The following is a 21,827-nucleotide window of genomic DNA, read 5'->3' on the forward strand; positions in this document are numbered from 1 at the left end:
AAAGTGCACCTCTGCCCAGGACAGAGCTTCCCACCTCACTCCCGGAGAACACTTGCTTTGAGCCATCCCCAGGGAAGGTCTTGGGTTTGATGTAATCCAGGATTTCTCAGACTCACTTGCCCATCAGAGTTCTGTGAAATGCTTGTTAAAAATTCAGAAATCTGGCCACCCAACTACCACTACTGAATCGGAATTTCCAAAGGGATCACTTTCTAAACACTAGTTCTGATGACAGGGTGAGCTTGGGAACTTTCACTAAGCCTTGTATCTCTCTTACCCATGGGAAATCTAACATCTACCTCTGCTGGACAGCTGCTGCTGGGCTGGGCCCACACTGGAGTTCTTGAGAAGAAAAGGTTTGTTTTTTGTTTTTGTTTTTGTTTTTTTCTGTATAAAGACCAATAGTGATAATGACAGTAATGACTAAACTTATCAGCTGTGTGCCAGGAACTATATATAGGGTGACATGGGGCCAAGTTATCTCATGCAGTCATCCCAGTAGCGTAATCAAGTGGATGCTGCTGTTATCTATAATTTTTTCAGATAAGAATGCAAAAAAGAGGAAAGATAGGTGGCATTAACCAAAGGTAACACAGCCGGCAGCTTGCAGAGCCGAATCAGTAGTCAGGCTCCCAAACCTTCATCCCCTCTCTGCCCATCATCCTTACACATAACTGATCCTGGGACTGCATTTACAAGCTTCACACTCTAGCTCACACCACCACCAGTCCAGTTCATACCAACACCTTGCCCCTAGGAAGGAGAGAGGCAACGAGAGCAGAGCTGCACCTTAGAACTCACAGTGGGTGCAAGGATACAGACGGAGGGAAGGGAGGCTGAGGGAAGAAGACTGACCGCCCTTGTTTGGTCCTCAGGTACTGGAACTCCTTAAGCAACCTAGTGGCATCCTTGCTGAACTCTGTGCGCTCCATTGCCTCCCTGCTCCTGCTCCTCTTCCTCTTTATCATCATCTTCTCCCTGTTGGGGATGCAGCTCTTTGGAGGGAAGTTCAACTTTGATGAGATGCAAACCCGGAGGAGCACGTTTGATAACTTCCCCCAGTCCCTTCTAACTGTGTTTCAGGTAGGAACTCTTCTCTGCTGGGCTTCCAACCAGACAAGGGTGGTTCAGTGGTGAAGGTGGTGGGGAGGAAGAAGGAGCCTTGAAAAGGATGGGAAGTATCACCCGTTTCCTGGGCACAAGGCCAGCCTGGACCAGCCCTGGAGGGTCCATGTCTTGGGGAGTCTCAGCTGTTTTTGTAGGTTCCCTCTCCCTAAGCCCCTGTAGAACCCCAAGTAGGACATCTGTTGCGAAAAAAAATTACTGAGTAGTTCAAAAATGCTTTCTTAGCTATGAAACCTGTTAGTCAAGTAAATTCTATGTGAAAGCCCCAAGCAGAACAGGGGAGGTGGGGTACATCATGGGGCTCTGTCTTTCCCACCATGCTTGCCTTGGAAAAAGCTGTACATAACCTATGAAGTAGATTGCATAGGTATTTTGGTTTTTGACAAAGCTAACATAGACCGATGTGTAGAGAAAATTGAATACTTTGTGGATGTTGCTAAAGTTTAAAGACAGCACCCCAAATGACTGATGTGTGAGAAAAACTGGAGAGGCATATTACTGTCCCCAGGAACACATTCATAATTGTCAGGGCCCCTGATGCCTCCCCACAAGGAAGGCTGGTCCTACCAGGCCCTGCATGTGGATAGTAGGAGGTATTTTGACCAGAGAGCCTTTTCAGCTATTCAGATACTTGCCAGTGGCCACACACTTTGTCTGGGGTGCCAGGGTCAACACCCTGTAACCTTCAGGAAAGAGAATCAGGACCCAGGAGGAGGGACAGTAGCGGCAAGGAGATTTGGGGCATTTCTGTTAACGCAGTGGGGCAGGGCAGGGGACTTTTGGGTTTGCTGTTGGTCTAACGCTGTGTCCCTTATTGGTGGGAATGTGTCATTCAGATCCTGACCGGGGAGGACTGGAATTCGGTGATGTATGATGGGATCATGGCTTATGGCGGCCCCTCTTTTCCAGGGATGTTAGTCTGTATTTACTTCATCATCCTCTTCATCTGTGGAAATTGTATCCTTTGCTGCTGCCCCCACCCCCTGATGCCCCTACATTCAGCCTGCTAAACAAGGCCAGAAAAGGTGTTCCTGGAGGGCCTGGCCCCTGGGGCCCCCAGGCAAGCCAGGGAGGCTGTCATGGAGAGGAAGCATGGCCCAGCTTAGAGCCACTCAGCTGTGGGTGGCCTGGAGTGGGAACTTGTAACTTTGGCATAGATGAAGTGGTATATTCAAGTTCTCTAATCGAAGCACACTGCTGCCTGACTCCAGGAGGTGCGTTCTGATCATAATCTAGGTGAATGGCGCCCCCTGGTGTTGTGGCATGCACAACCACTCATTATAGACAGCACAGCTGGAGATGGGGCCCTGGTGACCTGGGGCTGTGGCATCTAGAGGGAAGGAGGACTGAACCATCATCCTTGAAATGTCCTTCATCTCTTCTTGCATTTTGGTCAGTGTGCCTCCTCTGGAAGCTATTTTCTGAGACTTTAGTCACAAGGAGAGCTAGATGGATCAACAAGCTGACCTAAGAGATTCTTTCTGATCCAGACCCCGAAGGGTCTCAAGCCCATGTACTTTTCCCCCCCATCCCTCTAACTTCGTAAGAGCCTGTCCAGGGGCTGGGCAGTACGGCAGAGAGAGCTCTGGCTCAAAGCTCCTGCATTAAATCCCAGTTTATGGTGGTTCAGAACACACAGATTGAAGCCTACAAACAGGGCTTTCCATTTTACTGGCTGGGTGACCGCCAACAAATTAAAGGCTAACTATCCTAGCGTCTGGGAAATGTGATTCACTTCAAGCATCCTCAATCCAAAATCTGAAATGCTCCAAAATCTGAAACATTTGAGCGACGACATAACACAACATGTGAAAAATTCCACACCATAAATATTGGTTTGATGCATAGATTATTTAAAATATTGTAGAAAATGGCCTTCAAAATATAAGGTATATAGGAAACATAAATGAGTTTTGTCTTTAGAAGTGGGTCCCATCCCTAAGATAGCTCAGAGTGTGTGTGCATGTGTGTGTGTGTGTGTGTAAATAGTCTAAAAATCTGAAAAACATGTGAAGTCTGATTATTTCTGGTTCCAAGTATTTTGGATAAAGGGTGCATGATTGCAACAGAAGAATAATAACTACTACTTCAGGGTCACTGTGAGTTTGAGTAGAAAATGTATCCAAAGCTCCTACCGTGTTCCAAGGCCTCCTTTCGCACGCCCTGCCTGGCCTGGGCTTCTCCTTCCCTGCATGAGAAATGGTGTGAATTTCTGGGTACCCAGGGTAGGGGTTACACTTAACAAACTTGAAGTCCCCTCTAGCTGTACCTTCTCCGTTCTGTAATTCTCTGACCCACTGTGTTTCTGTAGGTGGGGAGGTAGGGAAGGGAGAACTGGCAAACGATTGGCTCTGCCAGGAGAGAAGCATTGCCCACTGCAGCCAGACCCTGCAGGAGCCTTTGTACATGTGGTTCACATTGGGTTGGCAGCAATACCATGCCACCCTCTCAGTGCCCAGTTACATGAACAGCTCCTAAGAGGTTTTTGCATTCTGCTTAAGACAATGTTGTGTGTAATGTCAATTACAGGCAGTCATCTCAGTGGGGAAACCAATAATAAAATCCAACAATTAAAGAGCAAGGCAGAGCTCACTGCTTCACCCTGCATGCTCCAGACTACAAGCTAGCCTGGTCTCTGCCACTCAGAAAACTTTAGGGGGTGGGCAGAGTAATGGGGAAAGAAGGGGGAGGGACGCTGTTGGACTCTGAACTTCAAAGTGAGTCTCTGCTGGGGAATTCAATCTCTCCATGTCCTACACCTTCCCTGCCCACTGTGCCCATCAGACACCCCAGGGCCAAGGTCATTTTCTTTAAGAATGGACACAAACAGATATCCTACTGAATGTGTTCTTGGCCATTGCTGTGGACAACCTGGCTGATGCTGAGAGCCTCACTTCTGCCCAAAAGGAGGAAGAAGAAGAGAAGGAGAGAAAAAAGCTGGCCAGGTAACCCTCTAAGCTCACCTGGGTCCAGTTCTGGAATGCCGTCCCCACTGGTGGAGAGAGACTTGGCACCAAGCTCCGGAGGCCATCTCTCCTGAGAGAACACGGCTCGGGTCTTCCCACAGTAGCTTCAGGCTCTCTCCTAACGCCCAGGCATTGCTCTGAAACCGGGCCCATCTGTGACTGATCATCCCTGCAAGGGTGTTGCACCCATCTAGGAAGGAGGAGGCTCCCCTCTAAGCAGAGAAGCTGTGGGGAGAGAAGGAAGGCGAGCTTCAGAGGGGAACCCAGTTCCAGCCTAAAGAGTAATGCTTCCTTAGCGTTAGGCACCCTCTCCAGCACTGGGAGTGCAAGAAACGCCCCTAAATCATGTTTCTCTCATCATCTAGCCCCAGCTCACACCTCTGCTGGCTCCCAGGCAGAGTCCCCCCCCACCCCAAGAACCAAACCAAATGAGACCCAGAGCCATAGTCACACTCAAGGCCTGATTCAGCTGAGGAACTGGAAGAGGCCAATCAAGGCCCAGCCCAGGCACTTGGGGTTAAGCTGTGCATGTACTGTGACCAGGCAAAGGACAGTAGGTGGAGCCCCTGGGGGTCTACTCTCCCTCCCTGCTACAGACTGGAGGCAGTTCTCCTCTACACTGTCCCCTCTCACTCCAGTGAACATCCATTTCTGTTTTTTCTCCCACTGACCGGCCAGGACTGCCAGCCCAGAAAAGAAACAGGAGGTGGTGGAGAAGCCAGCAGTGGAGGAGACTAAAGAGGAGAAAATCGAGCTGAAATCCATTACCGCTGATGGAGAGTCCCCACCCACCACCAAGGTGAGTAGCTGTCCCCTTCCAGGACCACCACTGAGGAAGCAGGACCGGGGTTGGCTGGTTCACCATCCAAGGAAAGAGGATGGACAGACACTCGGTGGAGACAGAGGCTGGGGATGTGGGGCGGGCAGACAGGGAAAGGAAGGGAAGATGACTTGGCTAAGTCCCAGCCTTCTACTGATGACCTCGAGGGGTTGTGCAGGGTGACCATTGTAGCTCTGAGCCCAGCTACTGAGTAGTGTGACTTCAAGGCCGCTCTGGGCCCCTGAACCTATCGCCCAGACCTGACTGCGTTCTTCCTCTTCTCTCCTCGGCTGCCTAGATCAACATGGATGACCTCCAGCCCAATGAAAATGAGGACAAGAGTCCCTACCCCAACCCCGATGCTGCAGGTACCACTTGCCCTTGAGACTGGGAGGCGAGGGGTAGAGGCCTTTGCCCTGCTGCCCTGCGGAAATACCCAGGCATGAGGGGTCACTGGGCCTCGTTCCCGCTGTAGTTACCTGCACTTCCCATTTCTACATTTAAACCTCGCCAGCCACCACCAAAGGGAAAACTTTTTTTCAGATTCCTCATGATACTACCTGGTTAAAGAAGATTACATCTGAGCAGTGCTGTTTAAAATTTTTTAATTGTTTTAATTGTTAGTTAAGTATAAAATGTAAGAGGCACTGTGTGATACATGAGTACGGTGTATAATGATCAAGTCTGGGCAACGTTTCCATCTCCTTAGCCATTTTTAATATTTTTAACTGATACGTACTAATTATCATACAATATTTTGGGGCTCAGTGTGATACTTCAGTACACAGTGCATGCTGATCAAATCAAGGGCATTAACATTCTCATCTCCTTGTCACTACTTTGTGTTTGGGGCTGTCAAACTCCTCACTTCTCTTTCTTCATAAGATGTTTACTGAGTGAGGAACTGTGGTCCCCTCCCATTCATTCTGTCCTATAAAATGGCAGAACTTGGTCCTTCTACCTAGGCAAGCTTTAGTACTTGCTGACTGACCTCTCTTTATTTCCACTTAGTGCTCTTTCAACCTTGAGTTTTACGTGCATTTGAGGTTGTACTGTCTCACATGTTGTAAGATCATGGTTAACTAACACAATCTCCTAGTACAGAGATACCTCCGTTCATGAATGCTTTTGTTTGCAAACAATTCGGTTTGCAAACAGAAGTGTTTGGCAAAAGTTTATTTTTATTTGCAAACTCCATATCGGGTGACAAACTCAACCATGGCCATCTTTCCCACACAAACTCAAACAGAGACATGTTTTCCAAAACTGCAGAACAAATTAAGTTCATGAATCAAGGTACCACTGTGTGGCATATGTTGCAGCGTTGTGCTTGCCCAATAATACTGCACAGTCCCAAATCTACCTTGCCCTGCTCAGGAGGCGTTGCCAAATACAAGAACAGCTGCCACCACAGATTTCCTGCTTGTTGCTCCATAAAATGCTTTCAGGGCTCTGCTCATAAAGAGCTCTCACCAGCCTCGGCTTCTTGTGCACCTAGCTGATGAACTGCCAGGCAGGATGCTCTCAGAGGTTTCAGTGTCAGAGACCTGGTCGTTCCCCGCCCCCCAGGATATGTGTCTCCCACTTGCTTTGGCTTCTTGCCTTGTGGGATTATTGACTCTACCCTCCTCCAACCCAGAGTGACAGATTCATCACCAGCTTTGACCTGGGAGTCACACCCCCCCCCAAGGGACTGTGGATCTTACTAACCTTTCCTCTTGGTGTTGGTGACCAAGTTAGGCAGCTGAAACCCTTCTTCAGTCCTGAGCAGAGCTGACATTTCCTTGTTGCTTTCCCTCTGCTGATCCTCACTGCGTTGGTGAGGACACCAGGATTATCTTCTGTTGTCTCTGAAAGCAGCTTCAGTGATTTTGGGCCTCACTTCTCTCCCCACTGCAGGAGAAGGACTTGGTATCCTGGGGCTTAGACACAAAACAAGCAGAGAATTTCCAGGTTGAGATGGAACCTTTTGAAATCTTAAAACCCTTCGGGGTGAAGCTGTCACAGAATTTCAAAGATTCTCCAGCAATACTGACTGAATGCAATGGGGAACCTTGTCTGTGTCCTGAATAAACAAAATCAATTTTAGAATGACTCCTTTTAGGTAACTGAGGAAAAAGTGGGTATGGACTAGGAACTGAGTGATTTTGAGGGGTGTCTGTTAATCGTATTGGTATGATAGTAAATGGTATGATAGTAAATTCTGCTTTTAAGATGCTGAAGTATTCATGGCTGGAGTCTAAAATATACAGAAGCTGCTTTTAAAATATTCCAACAACCCCCAAGAACGGGGGCAGAGGAAATAACGGGAACATAATGAGCAAAACAGCAATAGATGTTGAAACCCAGTATAGAGAGGTCCAATGTGCTATCCTTTTGCATGTTTTAAAAGTTCAAAAAGAAAGCCATAGAACAAATTCCCCTGGGCCCTAAGGAGAGCCTGTCCCAGGCTGGCCTGGTCTCTAGGATGCAGTGTCCCTGCACACAGCGGGGACACATCTGGACCTGAAGGTCTTTCCCACACCCGCCCAGATGCTATCAGGCCTGGAGCAGTGCATTCCACATGGTGACGGGTGACACACCTCCTGCATCTGTGACAATAGTCTCAAGTTCTGTTGCTCTAAACGGAATCCTGGCTTTTCTCTTCTTCATTGCTCTAATGAAATCAAAGAGTGAAAATCAAGGACAAAAAACTAATTAGCAAGGACATTTTCAGTGTGTGGATTGTTACCGACATGTCTGTTGACCCAGCATGTCACCGTCTGGTGGCTCTGAGGATTCTTGGGATGCTTATGGTTTGGAACTGAAAAGCTGTTCCCACATTCTGCTAATTCCTCTTTTTGGAGCCTGTTTCGGAGCTTGGCTTTTTGGAGCTTATTCTCTTTCCTGGTCATGGAGCCACCTTCTGTAACCCCTGCAGATTCCTGCCTTCATTTCTCTTGGTCCTGACCATGGTTTAACCTGTTCTCTTGGCTCTCCGTTGCTGTGACAGAATGTCTGAGACACTAGCTTATAGGAAGGAAATGTTTGTTTTGGCCCACAATTTCACATGTTTTATCCTGTGGCCAGCTGGAGATGTGTGAAGCTGCTCACCTAATGGAAGCCAGGAATTGGAAAACTGGAAGGCCCACAGTCCCCCTTCTGGGCCAAACCCCACCTCCTAAAGTTTCCAGTGTTCCCCACAGCACCATGTGCTGAGGGCCATGCTTTCACCACAGGGGCCTTTGGGAGTCAGTCCAGATCCCCACCGTGAGGATTTTGAGGCATTTGGCCCATGGATAGTGGAGGCCGCCCTACCCTCATCCCACCATGAACCCCACAGTCTTTCAAGCTGGTCCCTAAGAACCCTGTTTGTTCAACATATTTCCATCTTCTACGCACGAGGTGTTCGAGGACTGTATGCTCCTAAAGCAGGTGGCTGCCCATCCCTCGACCCCTCAGAGGCCAGATCAGCCCGGCTTCCAACAGTACCTCCCCCCGCCCCTGCCTTCCCTCTTCCTCTGCAGGTGGTCCCCGAGCCTTAGTACCCAGTGTAACAGAAGTTCCTACAGACACCTCTGCTGATCCCTCCACTCTGTCAGGCTCTCCTTCCTGCTGCTTCTGTTTTGAATGGTGAAAGGCTAAAAGCCCAGTCCACCACTGTCCCTCCACCACAGCCCTTCCTGCTTTTGCAGCTCTTGGCAGCTGACCATTGCTGCACTCTGTCATACAGAAGCCTAAGAGGGAGCCCCAGCCAGGCCTCTAAGCAGGAAAGCAAGGTGCCTCGACACTGTCCTCCTGATCATCCTCCATCCTTCTGTCCTCCTCCCCAGGCCTCTCCTTATCCATCACACCTCGTGGGCACCACCTGCTGCCAGATTTCTGTCCTTTTGTGAATCTGAGTTTGTCCTCAGACATTGTTTCTTCTTGAGCATTATGAGTGTCTGATGGAGCAGCTAACATGCGTGTCCCCACAAATGGAAATCAATATAGAATTTCATGAACAGTGAGGCAGCTGGCAGAGACAAGCATGGAAAATGGTTCCTTAGAACCCACAATAGCACAAAGCTAGTAAATACGGTTTTCTGTAAACACACACAGTTAAAATAAGTACAAAATGATCTGTTATCAAATTATCATGAACAAGAAAATGTTGGCTTCCTTACAGCAAACTGAAAAAAAAACACAAACAGCTGGGTAGAAATACAAGATCTTTCCCAGTTAAATTTCACTGTTAAATACTGCACCATGATTTAGGCTAACTCTTGCTTTAATAATTCTACTCTTCATAGAAAATGTCTTTTATGAAAGTCTAAATGTCTTAAAGCTTCCAATTTTGGCCAGCACGTGATTTTTTTTGTTCTTTGTGCATCTTCCATTGAAAATATTAATTCACCTTACTGGTCAGTTGTCATGACCTTGGAAAGAGTATGTTTTCTGCTTGTGTTCTGCTGTCTTTTGGTCCCTAAGCACTCTTGCTTGGTAAAGAACTGCTTTCTGTGCAGTCACTTTTCCATGTGCACCATGTGGCTGTGGGTGTTTTGAGGTTTTGCTTTGCTTTGCTTTGCTTTGCTTTGCTTTGGTTTTAGGTGCAAAGGATGAACCCAGGGCTTGGGCATGCTAGGCAAGCACTGGGCCACACCCCAGCACCCCACTCCCATTCATTTTAATCAGAAGGAAGGAGAGCACAGAGGCGTGCTGGCACTGTGGGAAACGCTTTCTGTAACTCTACTTTTTTCAGACAGATTAATCTCCACATGACCCTTCTCTTTTGAGAAGGGTCTGTATGACCTTTCTGTAGAAGGTGTAGAATTAATCCTTGTCAGACACAAGGGATTTTGTGTGCCTAGCACAGCTCCTCCTTCCGGGGTTTGCAGAGCATAGAGAGACAAGACAGACACATTGAAAATAGGCATCTGAGGCGCTGTGAGCCCAGTACCCAGTGAAGCAGGAAGATCAGAGGTGCTGCTGGGATTCGTAGGACGGTTATTCCCAGGAGCCCAGCTCTCCAAAGAGCTAGGTGAAGGATGCTGTCCATGGTGGGGTCCTCATGAGCTCTGCGGAGGAGATGAAGAGCTGAGAGAAGGAAAAACTAAACTGAGCTGTCTGTTTCCTGGGGCTGCCATAGCACATTACCATCCACTAGAGAAGGGGTTTACAACAATAGGAGTAGATTTTCTCACAGTTCAAGAGGCTTAATGTCTCCAGTCAAGATGTAGCGGGGTGGCTTCCGGGAGAACATGGCGGACAAATAACAGCAGCCATGGAGGCTCTCTGAGATTACCAGCTTAGAATCCAGGAGCGGTGCCTTGTGAGGAGTCCTACGCGAGGGGAGATGTACCTTGCCGACCCAGGAACAAAGTAAGCTGAGAGAAACCAACTGGAAATGCAATCCTGATGCTATAACAGGAACAGATAAAATCTCAGTGTGGAAGCTGGATCCCGCGCCATCGGGAGCCGCGATTTGAATTTCCTGCTGCCGCTACTGCATCCCAATCTGCACGGCAGGGAGAGAGGCGCACAAAAGCTCTGAGAGCTGGAATCAGCGAACCAAATGGCATTGAGAGCAGGACTGGCAGGGAGCCCTGCATCGACTTGCAGTAAGTGAGAGAAATGGGGACCCTTTCATAGACCTGGAGGCTCCAACAGGGGACATTCTGGGAATGAGCAGACTAGCCAGAACAGGGCCCTGCAGTGACTTTAGTGGCATATTCCCCTCTCAAGCGGGAGTGACAGGAGCACTTGGCCTGGTGATGCTGCAGACTAAGATCCAGTAGGCTAGCCCAAATCAGGTCCCTGCACCTGGTGGTGCACCCTAGCAGTGAAGCATTCAGTAGGTTGACCTGGAGGGGCGGGCCCAGGAGAGGCTGCCCAGGTCTGTGTCTCCCTAGTACACTGCAGTGGGCGGGAACACCTAGACGGCAGATTCAAACAAACTGTAACAGACAAAGAGGAAAAAAAAAAACTGGGCCTCCTACATACGCTTGTATGGAAGGAACAAAAAGTATGGGAAGAGGGAGCAACAAGAAAGGGTCCTCAGTCCCCAATCCTGAGAACACTGATGCAGGAAAGGTAAATGCAAAAGAGAATGAAGACAGAAAACATGCAATATCAGACACGGCACCTATAGACATAAAGTGGTATCTCTGGAGCCTCATAGATGAGCTCAAAAATGAAGTATTTGATGAAATAAAGCAAGAAATAAGTAGAATAGTTAGAGAAATGCTGAGCACCGCCCAAGAAAAAACAGATGGTGGAATGGAAGAACAGAAAAAAAGGGGAGAATTGTTTGATGGAGAAAATAGAGAAAACATAGAATACGTGAAGCAGGTTCACAGAGATTACCAGGAAATTAAAAACTCTATTGAAAGCTGGCATAACAGCTTGAAAGAAACTAAGGATAGATTATCAGAACTGGAGGACAGATTTGTAAGGTGGGAGCATGAAATGAAAAACTTCTTAAAAATAACAAGAAAACAAACAGCAATAATACAAAGACTAGAAGATGACAAGAGGATCTATAACTTAAGAATTAAGAACATAAAAGAAAAAGTAGGGACTCAAACAAATGAACTACAAAAGCTATTCACAGAAATAATCCAGGAGAATTTCCCTAGTTTAGCAAAAGGTAAAGATACTCAGATGTATGAGGCATACAGGACCCCAGCCACCTACAACCCAAACAGAGCTACACCCAGGCATATAATAATCAAAATTCCAGAAATCCAATATAAGAACAGAATATTAAAAGCCGTCAAAGACAAGAAACAGATCACTTACAAGGGAACACCCATCAGAATTACAGCAGACTTCTCGGCACAAACCATCAAATCACGAAGAGCGTGGGGCGCAATAATTCAAGCTTTGAAAGATAATAACCTCCAGCCAAGATTGATATATCCTGCACAACTGTCCCTAGAAATTGATGGAAAAACAAGGTGCTTCCAGGATAAAGAGGAACTAGGGGAATTTGCAACCACCAGTTCAACTCTACAGAGATTGCTGCAGGATATTCTAAAAACGAAAAATACCAAGATTCCAGAAACAGTGGCAGAGGGCCCACAATGAATGGAGCAGAAAGCGAAATGAAGAGGAAAAACTGACAACTAGTGACAGAAAAAAAGCTCAGCAGAAATGAGGCATAGAAGGTTGGATGGTAGGAACAGCCATTTTGGAGAAAACAATATATCATAATAAGTAGTGCTGATTTTAAATCCTCTTGTTTTGAAGTCCCATCAAGCTTTTGTTCTTCTGTCTCCATCAGTTTTAACGTGTTGTATCTTATTGGATTTCATTATATGTGATAATATAAACAAAAACTTTTATAGACAAGGAGATTATACAGAAACCATTGTTCATTTTCTGTTAGTTGATTCTAAATACCTTGTAATACTGTCATTCTCTTGAATGGTTTTACATTGTCTTGATATATTTGATGCTACAGTATACGAAGTTATACCCAAAGATTTTAAGGGAAGAGACACTATGGTAACTACTATTGTATCGAGATTATCTTGTGGTGAAACACTATTTTGCTTAAATGGCTGTGTTTTGACCTGCACTGTTTTGTTGTTATGCCCTCTTTTTTATCTCAATCTCCTTTTTATTATCTACTTTTTCATTTTTATCCTTTTAATTAAGGGAAAAATAAATAAATAATAGCAGGATATATTATAGTAACCTACTTTGCTTTCCTATTAACTTGATTTGAGACTCTGTATTGCTCTCACCATCTTGTTTTGACTGATTTTCCTCTATTCTGTTATGCTAGATATTACCAAGTTTAAAAGTCTAGGCAACTATGAAGACAATAAGATCCATTGTGACACCCATTCTGGTTGACTATTATCTTCTTTTAAAGTCCTGTAATGTCTCCAATGTTTTGGTTTTATTCTTTAGTGTTTTGTTCAATTTTATTATAACTGATGATATAGGCAATTCTTCTTAAGATAACAAGAGGCATTATGGTAACCATTGTTGATCACCTTGTATTTTGTTTTTACATTATATATTATGTCCATCCTTTTGTTTTGACTGACCCTGTCCTGGTATGTCACATTTGGTTTTACTTTCTTCAAAAAAAAAAAGTATTAAGAACTGTGGGAGTAATAAAACCCAAAATGTGTAATTGTCATTGTACAAAAGAAAGGAAAAGAAAGTTCTCTAAAAGATATAACTGCATATATATTTAAGTGTATAAGATAGATAACCATATTACTGAGTTTTGTTGGATTATTGAACAAAACTGTTTGCAGTCTCACTGTTTGAAAGTCCCCTCTATATGCTTTAATTTTGTAACTTCAACAACTATTTGTAAGATGACAATATGTAATTAACTAGTGATTTCCTACTGTTTGTTTTTTCTGAAATTCTGTTTAACTTGTACCCTTTTTCTGTTTTTTTTTCTTTTTTCTCCTTAAATTAAAAAAAAAAAAAAAAAGATGTAGCGGGGCTTGCTCCTGCTGGAAGGCTCCGCAGAAGAATCTTAGTTTCTCTCCTGCCCTTCCCATGGTTGCCTGCACTCCCAAGCTTGTGGATATGTACTGCCGTCTCTGCCTCTTCTTCCATGGGCTTTATCCTTCCATGTGCCTTGCATATCTCCTTATAAGGACAACTGTCACTAGACTCAGGGTCCAACCTCATCCAGTATGACTTCATCATAACTAATAACATCTGCAAAGATCCTGTTTCCAAATAAGCTAATATTCTGAAATTCTGGACAGGCAAGGATTTGGGGGACCATGCTTGCCAACCTCCTGCAGTGGGTGTTCAGAAAATAGCTGGCTGTGAGCAGATAGTTTGATAGGGGACAGTAGCAGGCAAGGGTCATCCTGAAAAAGGCTTAGTGTTGGGTGGGCGGGTGAAGAGGTAGTGAAAGCTACCACCACGAGGGAGTCATCATCATGTGCCAAGCACTCTTCAGGTACCGGGTTCTTATTAGTCCATCCTAGACAGAAAAATCAAGGCACAGAGAGACTCAATGAAATGTCCCTAGCCAGCAGGAAGTGTAGCCAGGATGTGGATGAAGGCATTTGATTGGGAATCTGTGTTCTTAACTCACCCGCTATAAACTCCCCAGACCTTGCCTTCTAGGCATCTCTGTTTAGAACAGGAGAAGCGGGGTTCCGTAAGGCAAGCAGAGGAAGCAGCTGTGTTAATTGTTCTCCCTTCCAGGAAAGCAAAAGAGCTTCTTAGATTGGTGTCAGTATCCAATCCTTAAAGTGAAGTTCTGTGTTGTTACTTTATCGCTCTATGCTCTCCACAAGCTATGATTTCTTTCATAGTGTCAGAAATGGAAAGGTGTTTGTTTTAAACTCTGGGAACTTTCAAGAATGGGGTTGTTTGTGAGGGATTCCTCATGTCCTCCACACCGTTCACTTTCCCCGCTGCAGCCAAGATGAAGGAGCAGCACTGGCAGTGCCTGTTCAGCCCAGTCCCTTCCCACGGCCTTTCAATCAGGACAGCTGAGCATCCGTGTTTGCCCACAGACACAGGGCTACCTGGGATACATGAGTTCCCAGTTTTAAAGCCCAGATAGTTTGGGTAAATGGGAACAAGTTGGCCACCCTACTCATGGCCCCTGTTATTATGTAAGTCTGTCTCCGAGCTCCGCAGTCCCCACGGGGGAGAGCAGAATGCCCATGTACATGTTCCAAGTTCCATGTGATGGCGCCTCCTGCTGTAGGAAGGTGGGAAGACCTCTAGAAGAAGGCACCATGCGGTAGGAGTCGGGGTCATGGAGGAACTATTTAGTGTGGTGCTTTTGTTTTTACAGGAGAAGAGGATGAGGAGGAGCCTGAGATGCCTGTCGGGCCCCGTCCGCGGCCACTCTCTGAGCTGCACCTTAAGGAAAAAGCCGTGCCCATGCCAGAAGCCAGCGCATTCTTCATCTTCAGCCCTAACAACAGGTGTGTGCAGGGTGGGGAAGGCGGCCCAGCTTCCTCTGTGACATGAGCCCAGCAGGCACTTGCCTTGTACTTGAACTTCTGGGAAGAGCCCAGGACGCTCTTTCCACAAGTTGTGAAAAATAGATGCTGAGTGAGAGGGAAAGAGCCATGGATTCTGAGTCGAATGGTCTGCATTTATTTTTCCCTCTAGGCTTTGAAATGTGTAACTGCTCTATTTGATGGTTAGCCTTGATAATTTGCGAAGTCTGTTTTTAACTCAACAAAACGTAAAGCTAAACATAGCTCAGTTTTCCTCCTGTACAAAAGAAAGACCTTACACCATGCAAAGCTCTCTCAGTAGCTCCCAGCTCACAGGCTGTTGTCCATCAGGATTTTGGCACTGAGCTTTATTTTTAACGAGTTAGACACTATCACTGTCACTATTGTAATGTGGATTTAGCGTTTTGGACTTACATACTGCTTATGGTGTTATTTGTTGACCGTTTTTTGTTTTTGTTTTCTTGTGAGGAGTTTGATTGTTGTCATTTCGCAGGACTGAGGGTAAAACCCAGGGCCACAGTGTACTAAGCACTTCCTATCACCTAGCTGTACCCCAACTCTCATTGACCTTTTTAAAAATACATAAATAAAGCCAATTATAGGGTGCTTTAGTTTATCAGCTTTATCTCATTTGATACCCAAAGGAGTGAGGCGAATTATTTTTCTCATTTTACAAATGAAAAAACTGAGTCCTCTAGATATGCGTATAGGTCTCCTAACAGCCTGATGCCCTTTCTACTTAATCTTGTTTTCTATTTCTTTTTTAATAGTGCATATTAACTTTACAGACTATTGGGTCTCATTGTGGATTTTTATATATGTGAATAACATTTTAAGTAAATCCACCCCCCCTTGCTGCCTTTGTCTTGTGAAATAATGGTCTCCCTGCGACTGTCTTGTCATTGAGCATTTTTAGTACATCTCTACCCTTTTGCAAACATTTTCTTTCCTTCCAGAGGACAGTCTTTAGAAGTCCCCTTAGTCCCTTCATGCCAAACTCACTTGGGCTACTTGTATGTAATAACTGAGTTTCTTATTCTTGAATGATAATTTTGCTGTGGACATGACTTCAGACTGACAGCTTTTGCCCTTCGGTTCATGAAAGATGCCATCCCACCGTAAAGTCAGCTGGCATTCCAGTCACCACTCTGTGAGGGACCTGCTGGCATCCCAGCCACCTCTCATCTCTGAATTACCTGCCCATCACTTCAAGCTGCCATCAGCATCTTCTGTGACTTTCGATGCTGTGCAGATTCACTACCATGTGGCTGCCGTGGATTTAGTTTACGTGTCTTGTGCATCATAATGTGACGTTCCTAGACTTACGGGTTTATTTTTCTTCCTGCCTTGATCATTTGCAGCCATTATCCCTAAAGATTGCCTTTCCTTAATTCTCTGTTCCTTCTTTGTGCCACACCAACTAGATATGCTGGACTTTCTTCTGTCCTCCTTATCTTTTTTTTATTTATTTTATTTTTCTTAGCACTTGTTTGCAGTATATGGGATCCTATTCTGTGTCTGGAGTTGGTGCATGTACATAACACGTTTTAATCCCTTTTTTCATCCCCTTTCCTTTCCTTCCCTTCCCTCTCCCTTCATCTCTTGAGCCCCTTAGCATTTGAGGAAGACCCACCTTTCTACTTTCCATTATCTGTCTTTTATTTTGCTCTTTATTTATACTTCAGGTTTCTCATATAAGAGAAACTATGCAATATTTAATCTTGTGTGTCCAACTTATTTCACCCAACATGATGGTCTCAATGTGCATCCCTTTTCCTACAAATGACTCAAGTTTAATCTTGCTTTATGGCAAAGTAATACTCCATTGTATGTAAATACCACATTCTCTGTATCCGTTCACCTGTTGATGGACAGGTAGGTTGTTTCTTAGATTAGCTGTTATGAACTGTGCTGCTATAAACGTTGGTATGCTTGTATCATTATAATATGATTCCTTTAACTCTTTTGAGAAAATACCTAGAAAAGGAATAGCTGGGTTGAATGGAATTTCTTGTTATAGTTTTTTTTAAGAGAATGAAACCAAACAAAATAAAACCAATCAAAACAAAACAGTGACAGTGATACAGGACTTCAAAACAAAACAGGATAACTGGAAATCAGCAATGGCTACCATAATGCCTCTTGTTATCTTCAAAATTACTGCCTATACATCAGACATAATAAACTCAAGCAAAACAGAACAGAGTGAAATAACCAGGCATAGTGGTGCATGCCTGTAATCCCAGCACTTGGGAGGCTGAGGCAGGAGGATTGTTGCAAGCTCCAGACCAGCCTTGGCTACAAAGTGAGCTCAAGGCCAGCCTGAACTCCATAGTGAGATCCTGTCTCAAAAAAGACATTAAAAAAAGAACAGAATGAAACCAATCAAAACAGAGGATTGAATAAAACAAAACAATAAAACAGAACAAAACAAAAGAATGAGAACAATATTGAATTTCAAAGACAAGACAGAATGAAATCTCCCATATTTGCTACATTGCATATTGTTATCCTCTCAGTAGAGGTGTAGACTACCAGCTCTAGGCCTGCAAAATCAATCAAACAATACAAGCATTAAGTTGGTTTTTAACTCAATTGCTAACTACTCACTCTGCATTCCTCAGAATCAGCCAATTGCTTGGGGGTGAGAGGTTGTTCTTGTCTCCCAGCCCACACTGGTTAGCTCATGCGAAGGGCATAATGACTTCTTGTTTCTCTTCCCTGGATTCACATGGCTTCTGTTGGCTCACAGGAAGAGTGAATTGGCTTAATGTTTCTCCTCCCGAGACCCATGGCCTCCACCGGCTCATGGGAAGGGCAAACTGGCTTCTTGTTTCTCTTCCTAAGACTCATGTAGCTTCTTCTGGGTCATAGGAAAGACGGGATTGACTTATTTCTCCTCTTGGGATCTGCATGGTTTCCACTGACTCACTGGAAGGGTGAATTGGTTTCTTATTCCACTTCCAGGGACCTGCATGGCTTCCACTGGCTCCTGGGAAGGATGAGTTGGCTTCTTATTTCTCCTCCCAGTACCCTCATGAATTCTGCCAGCTAACTGGAAGGGCATATTGTGTGTTTCACTTTTTTGAGGAATCTCCATACTATGATTTTCATAGTGGTTATACGAGTTTACATTCTTATCAATAATGTACAAGGATTCCCTTTTCCCCAGCAGTTGTTATTATTTGATGTCTTGATGATGGCCATTCTTTCTGGGATAAGATTGTTCTTCCTGTCTCCTAAAGCTTTTTATATATCTTTCATATCTTTTTTTTTTTAATCGGTACCAGGGATCGAACTCACGACTGCCTGCTTGCAGGGCAGGTGCTTATGCCGCTGAGCTAAATCCCCAGCCCCTATCTTTCATATCTTACATATCTCTCTAAGTGTTCTGAGTGATGTGTCTTCCAGTTGACTAATACTCTTTTTAACTTTATCTACATTACTAAATTCCAATCAGTTCCATTTGTTTAACTGTTCAGATCAATCTGTCTATCTGATGGTTTCTCTGGATTTAGCATCTTTGTGATTGATTCCTTTATTTCAAACATAGTTATCCGATGTTCTATATCTGATATGCACAGTTCTTCTTCACTGTGAGGTGTGAAACCAAGTTGTACCCCTGAAACTGATATGGGAGCAAATCACCTAGCCAGAGTGCTGGCTTCTCTGGCCTCAGCATTCACATCTTCAGATATTTAATTGTTCCTGATGCACAAAATTATCCAGTAGATCTTATAAAATGAATTTTTTTCCAATGATGGGGAAAACAAATTTCCAAACAAAATCCAGTTGTTTATTTCATAGGTATGTTTGAAAATTTGAAGATTTCTGATTGTCTCAGATGTAGCCTTCCAAAATATCAGAAGTTACAGTCTGTGAATGTCTTTAGGACTGAGTCCCCTAGAAATGGCATCATGAGGCAGAGCAGGATGGCTGTCATTACCCACTAACAGACAGGTGTGAGGCTGAGAAGACCACTCTCCGCGCCACACAGGTCATTACAGCCTGACAGAAGGAGCCAAGGGGATTGTTCTGACTCACGGAGCCACACCCCCTTCCTGACACATCCTTTGCTTCTCTCCTCCATATGCAGGTTTCGCCTGCAGTGCCACCGCATTGTCAATGACACGATCTTCACCAACCTGATCCTCTTCTTCATTCTGCTCAGCAGCATTTCTCTGGCCGCAGAGGACCCCGTACAACACACCTCCTTCAGGAACCATGTGTGTACCCCTTCTGCTGTCTGTACCCCCTCTTCCCAGGACTGTGACTGGCCCCCCCGGCTTCTGTTGCTGACTCCTTTGATCAGTCAGGAGCCCAGTTCCCAATCTCACAAGCAGATGCACCATAAATATTTCTTTAAAAAATAGGGCTTTTATAGAAACCCACCTTGCGACCATAAGTAAGTAACAGAGCATGTACCCCAACACCAGTAGCTGGTTCAATCATTGGCAAACATCAGGCATGTCATTGCCTGTGGATGTTCCCCAGGAAGCTCTTGTTTCCTGTGGCCTTAGAGAAGAGTGGCCAGGGCTTTCTCCTTGCTCCACCATGCTCTGACCAGAGGGAAAGCATCTGCCAAAAGGTGCCAGTGATAAGACTGACCTTTATGAAAGAGAGCCTCAGTTATCTCCAGTGCCTAAACCTAAATTTAGAGAGCCGCTCAAGGCTCTGGTGAACAGCATAAGAGTCTAGAATAAAAACTACATCTCAAGACTTCAGAACTTTATGAAATACCAGGAGATGGGCGTAAAGAAAGCAGCCCTTGCTCTGGAACCACACTAATGCCCAGGAGTCAAAATGGTCCAGGTTATCTTACTTAGGGTAGCAGATATTGGCCAAGCTCTGATCCATTCCTTGGGCTTTAATAAAGCATGAAACTATGTAGCCTGTCCTTGGCCTGAGCAAACCTAGAGGACACTCCTTCCCAGACCCCAAAGAATAAGACATCAGCACAGGAAGCTGGTAAGCTCAGTCCCACCAATATGAGTGAAGCATTTTGAATCTCTTGCAAAAGAAACAAGCCCCACTCTCTGCCCTTTAACAAATAAAACTTGTCTGGTATGGGTTTGAAGTAAATTGGGTTAATAAGAAACATGTACAACCAGACAGTACCTAGACCCAGAACCAGCTGGGCTCCCCCCACCTGTCTAGGGGCCCCATCTAGAGTTGCTGATCTGGCTGAGCCAGCTCTGTGGCAGGATCCAGTGCTGAGTACACACTCTGAGTCCTTTCCACCCATCTCCACATGGAGAGGCCCCAGCGCACACCTTGGTTTGAACTGAGGTTCCTTTTCTGGTGAACATCCACTGACCCATCTTCTCATCCTGCTTTCCTCCCTTCCCCACCCCTCCCCGCCCTGTTTCTGTTTGTTTTGCAGATTCTGTTTTATTTTGATATTGTTTTTACTACCATTTTCACCATTGAAATTGCTCTGAAGGTAAAGCGCCGCCCCCTCCTTTCTTCTTCCCTGCTGTCCTGCTCTCTGGCTCTCTGCTGCTGTCGGCTGCTAACACACGTGCTGCTGGGGTGTGGGTCACTCTCTGAGCCACTAACCCAGTTTTGCTTGTTTTTCAGATCCTAGGCAACGCAGACTATGTCTTCACTAGTATCTTTACCTTAGAGATTATCCTTAAGGTAATGCACCCTCCATGCATCCTCTGTCCCTTGCCTTGTCTAGCTCTGCTTTGGCCACTGACTCCTTTCTTTCTTCTGTTTCCTTCACTCTCTGTTCCTTTGACTCTCAAGCCTAAATTTGGAGAAATCAGTGCCCCTCGATTTGCGCCAGCATTTGCCCTGGGCTCAGAGGCCAGAAGCCTACCCCACTGCGTCCCTTCCCCTCTGACCACCACTAGGCAGTCGCTTAACCTGCAAGAGCCACACTGTGACTGTCACTGTTGGTGCTCTTCCCTCACAGATTGGGTACTGTGGTCACACACATGTGCACACACACACGCGCGTGCGCGCGTTATCTCTAATGAGTTGGTGACTGATTCCTACTTAGAATTCTCCCTCCCCACCAAAAAAGAATTCTCCCTTACTCCTACTGCCCAGAAGAAATGTCACACAAACTCCAGACATGGAAACATGTTGGGGCCTGAAAGAACCACTTTGGCTGTTCTCTCGGGCTGCCCATCATCAGTAACCCTCAGTACTTGTGGCAGACATTGGGGCTACCCTGGAGCTGGGGCCACGGGTCAGTAGGGTGGGCCTGGTGCATGGCTGGGAGCCAGCCTCCCTACTGAGGCCTTTCAGCAAACTTAGAGATCACCTCCTGGCCCTGCAGAAAAGCTGTGTTGCAGTGCTCTTGTCCTGAGCATGGGAAAGAAGAATTACCCTGGGAGTTAACAGCAGAGAAACAGCGCTGTAAAGAACTTGAGCGCTGGCCCCAGCTCTGACCACTGCTGGCCAAGCTCAGTTCTGTGGAGATGCTCTGACCTACCTGTGCTCAAAAACAGAGCCGATGTCCAAACAACACTGGGCAAGAAAGCTTGTTTCTCAGTTTTTCCCATATATTTCTGAGCCTCTAAGCCAATGAATCACCCAGCTTGTGTACCTGGGCTATAGGACCTGATTCTCAGCCCTTGGGTAAGATAAGCTTGTCTCTGAAATGTGACCAGGTTTACCAGAAGAGAGAGATCATCGGGTCTGAGCACAGGCTGCAGCTCAAGCATCTTCTTCCAGGGACACTTGCCTGAAACAGCTCCTCCCAAAGAGCTCAGATTCCTTCTCACTCCATCACTGAGGGTGACAAAGCTGATATTATCCACTGCTGATTGCAGACCCTTCCTTTCCTCGTGAAGCTGCTGTGTCACAGCACGGCCTTTTAATGGACATGACATTTCCCTCACACGGGCTTACAATCCAATCTGAGTGAGGCAGTTCAGGTGCCTTCCATGACATCCTTGTCTCCGGACATCCAGCTGTCCGAGCTTCTGTCTGTCACTGGCTCCAGCCCAGCAGGGCTGTTGCTCAGATTTTTCTTTT

At 45.6% G+C, this 21,827-nt stretch overlaps 1 protein-coding gene across 1 annotated transcript in view; it reads left to right on the forward strand.

Annotated features, from left to right (window-relative positions):
* Cacna1c (calcium voltage-gated channel subunit alpha1 C) overlaps positions 1-21,827 on the forward strand; it is a gene marked incomplete at its 5' end in the record, with an annotated part of 685,364 nt that overhangs the window by 568,495 nt on the left and 95,042 nt on the right. Inside the window, 8 exon segments of the mRNA NM_001172923.1 lie at positions 876-1,083; positions 1,962-2,082; positions 3,956-4,070; positions 4,770-4,890; positions 5,210-5,279; positions 14,666-14,798; positions 18,934-19,063; positions 20,221-20,280. Of these exon segments, the coding sequence (NP_001166394.1) occupies positions 876-1,083; positions 1,962-2,082; positions 3,956-4,070; positions 4,770-4,890; positions 5,210-5,279; positions 14,666-14,798; positions 18,934-19,063; positions 20,221-20,280 (958 nt within the window).

The sequence above is a fragment of the Cavia porcellus genome, unplaced genomic scaffold (genome assembly GCF_034190915.1).
Source record: "Cavia porcellus strain 051 isolate PalLab524CR breed Dunkin Hartley unplaced genomic scaffold, mCavPor4.1 scaffold_19, whole genome shotgun sequence".
Lineage (NCBI taxonomy): Eukaryota > Metazoa > Chordata > Mammalia > Rodentia > Caviidae > Cavia > Cavia porcellus.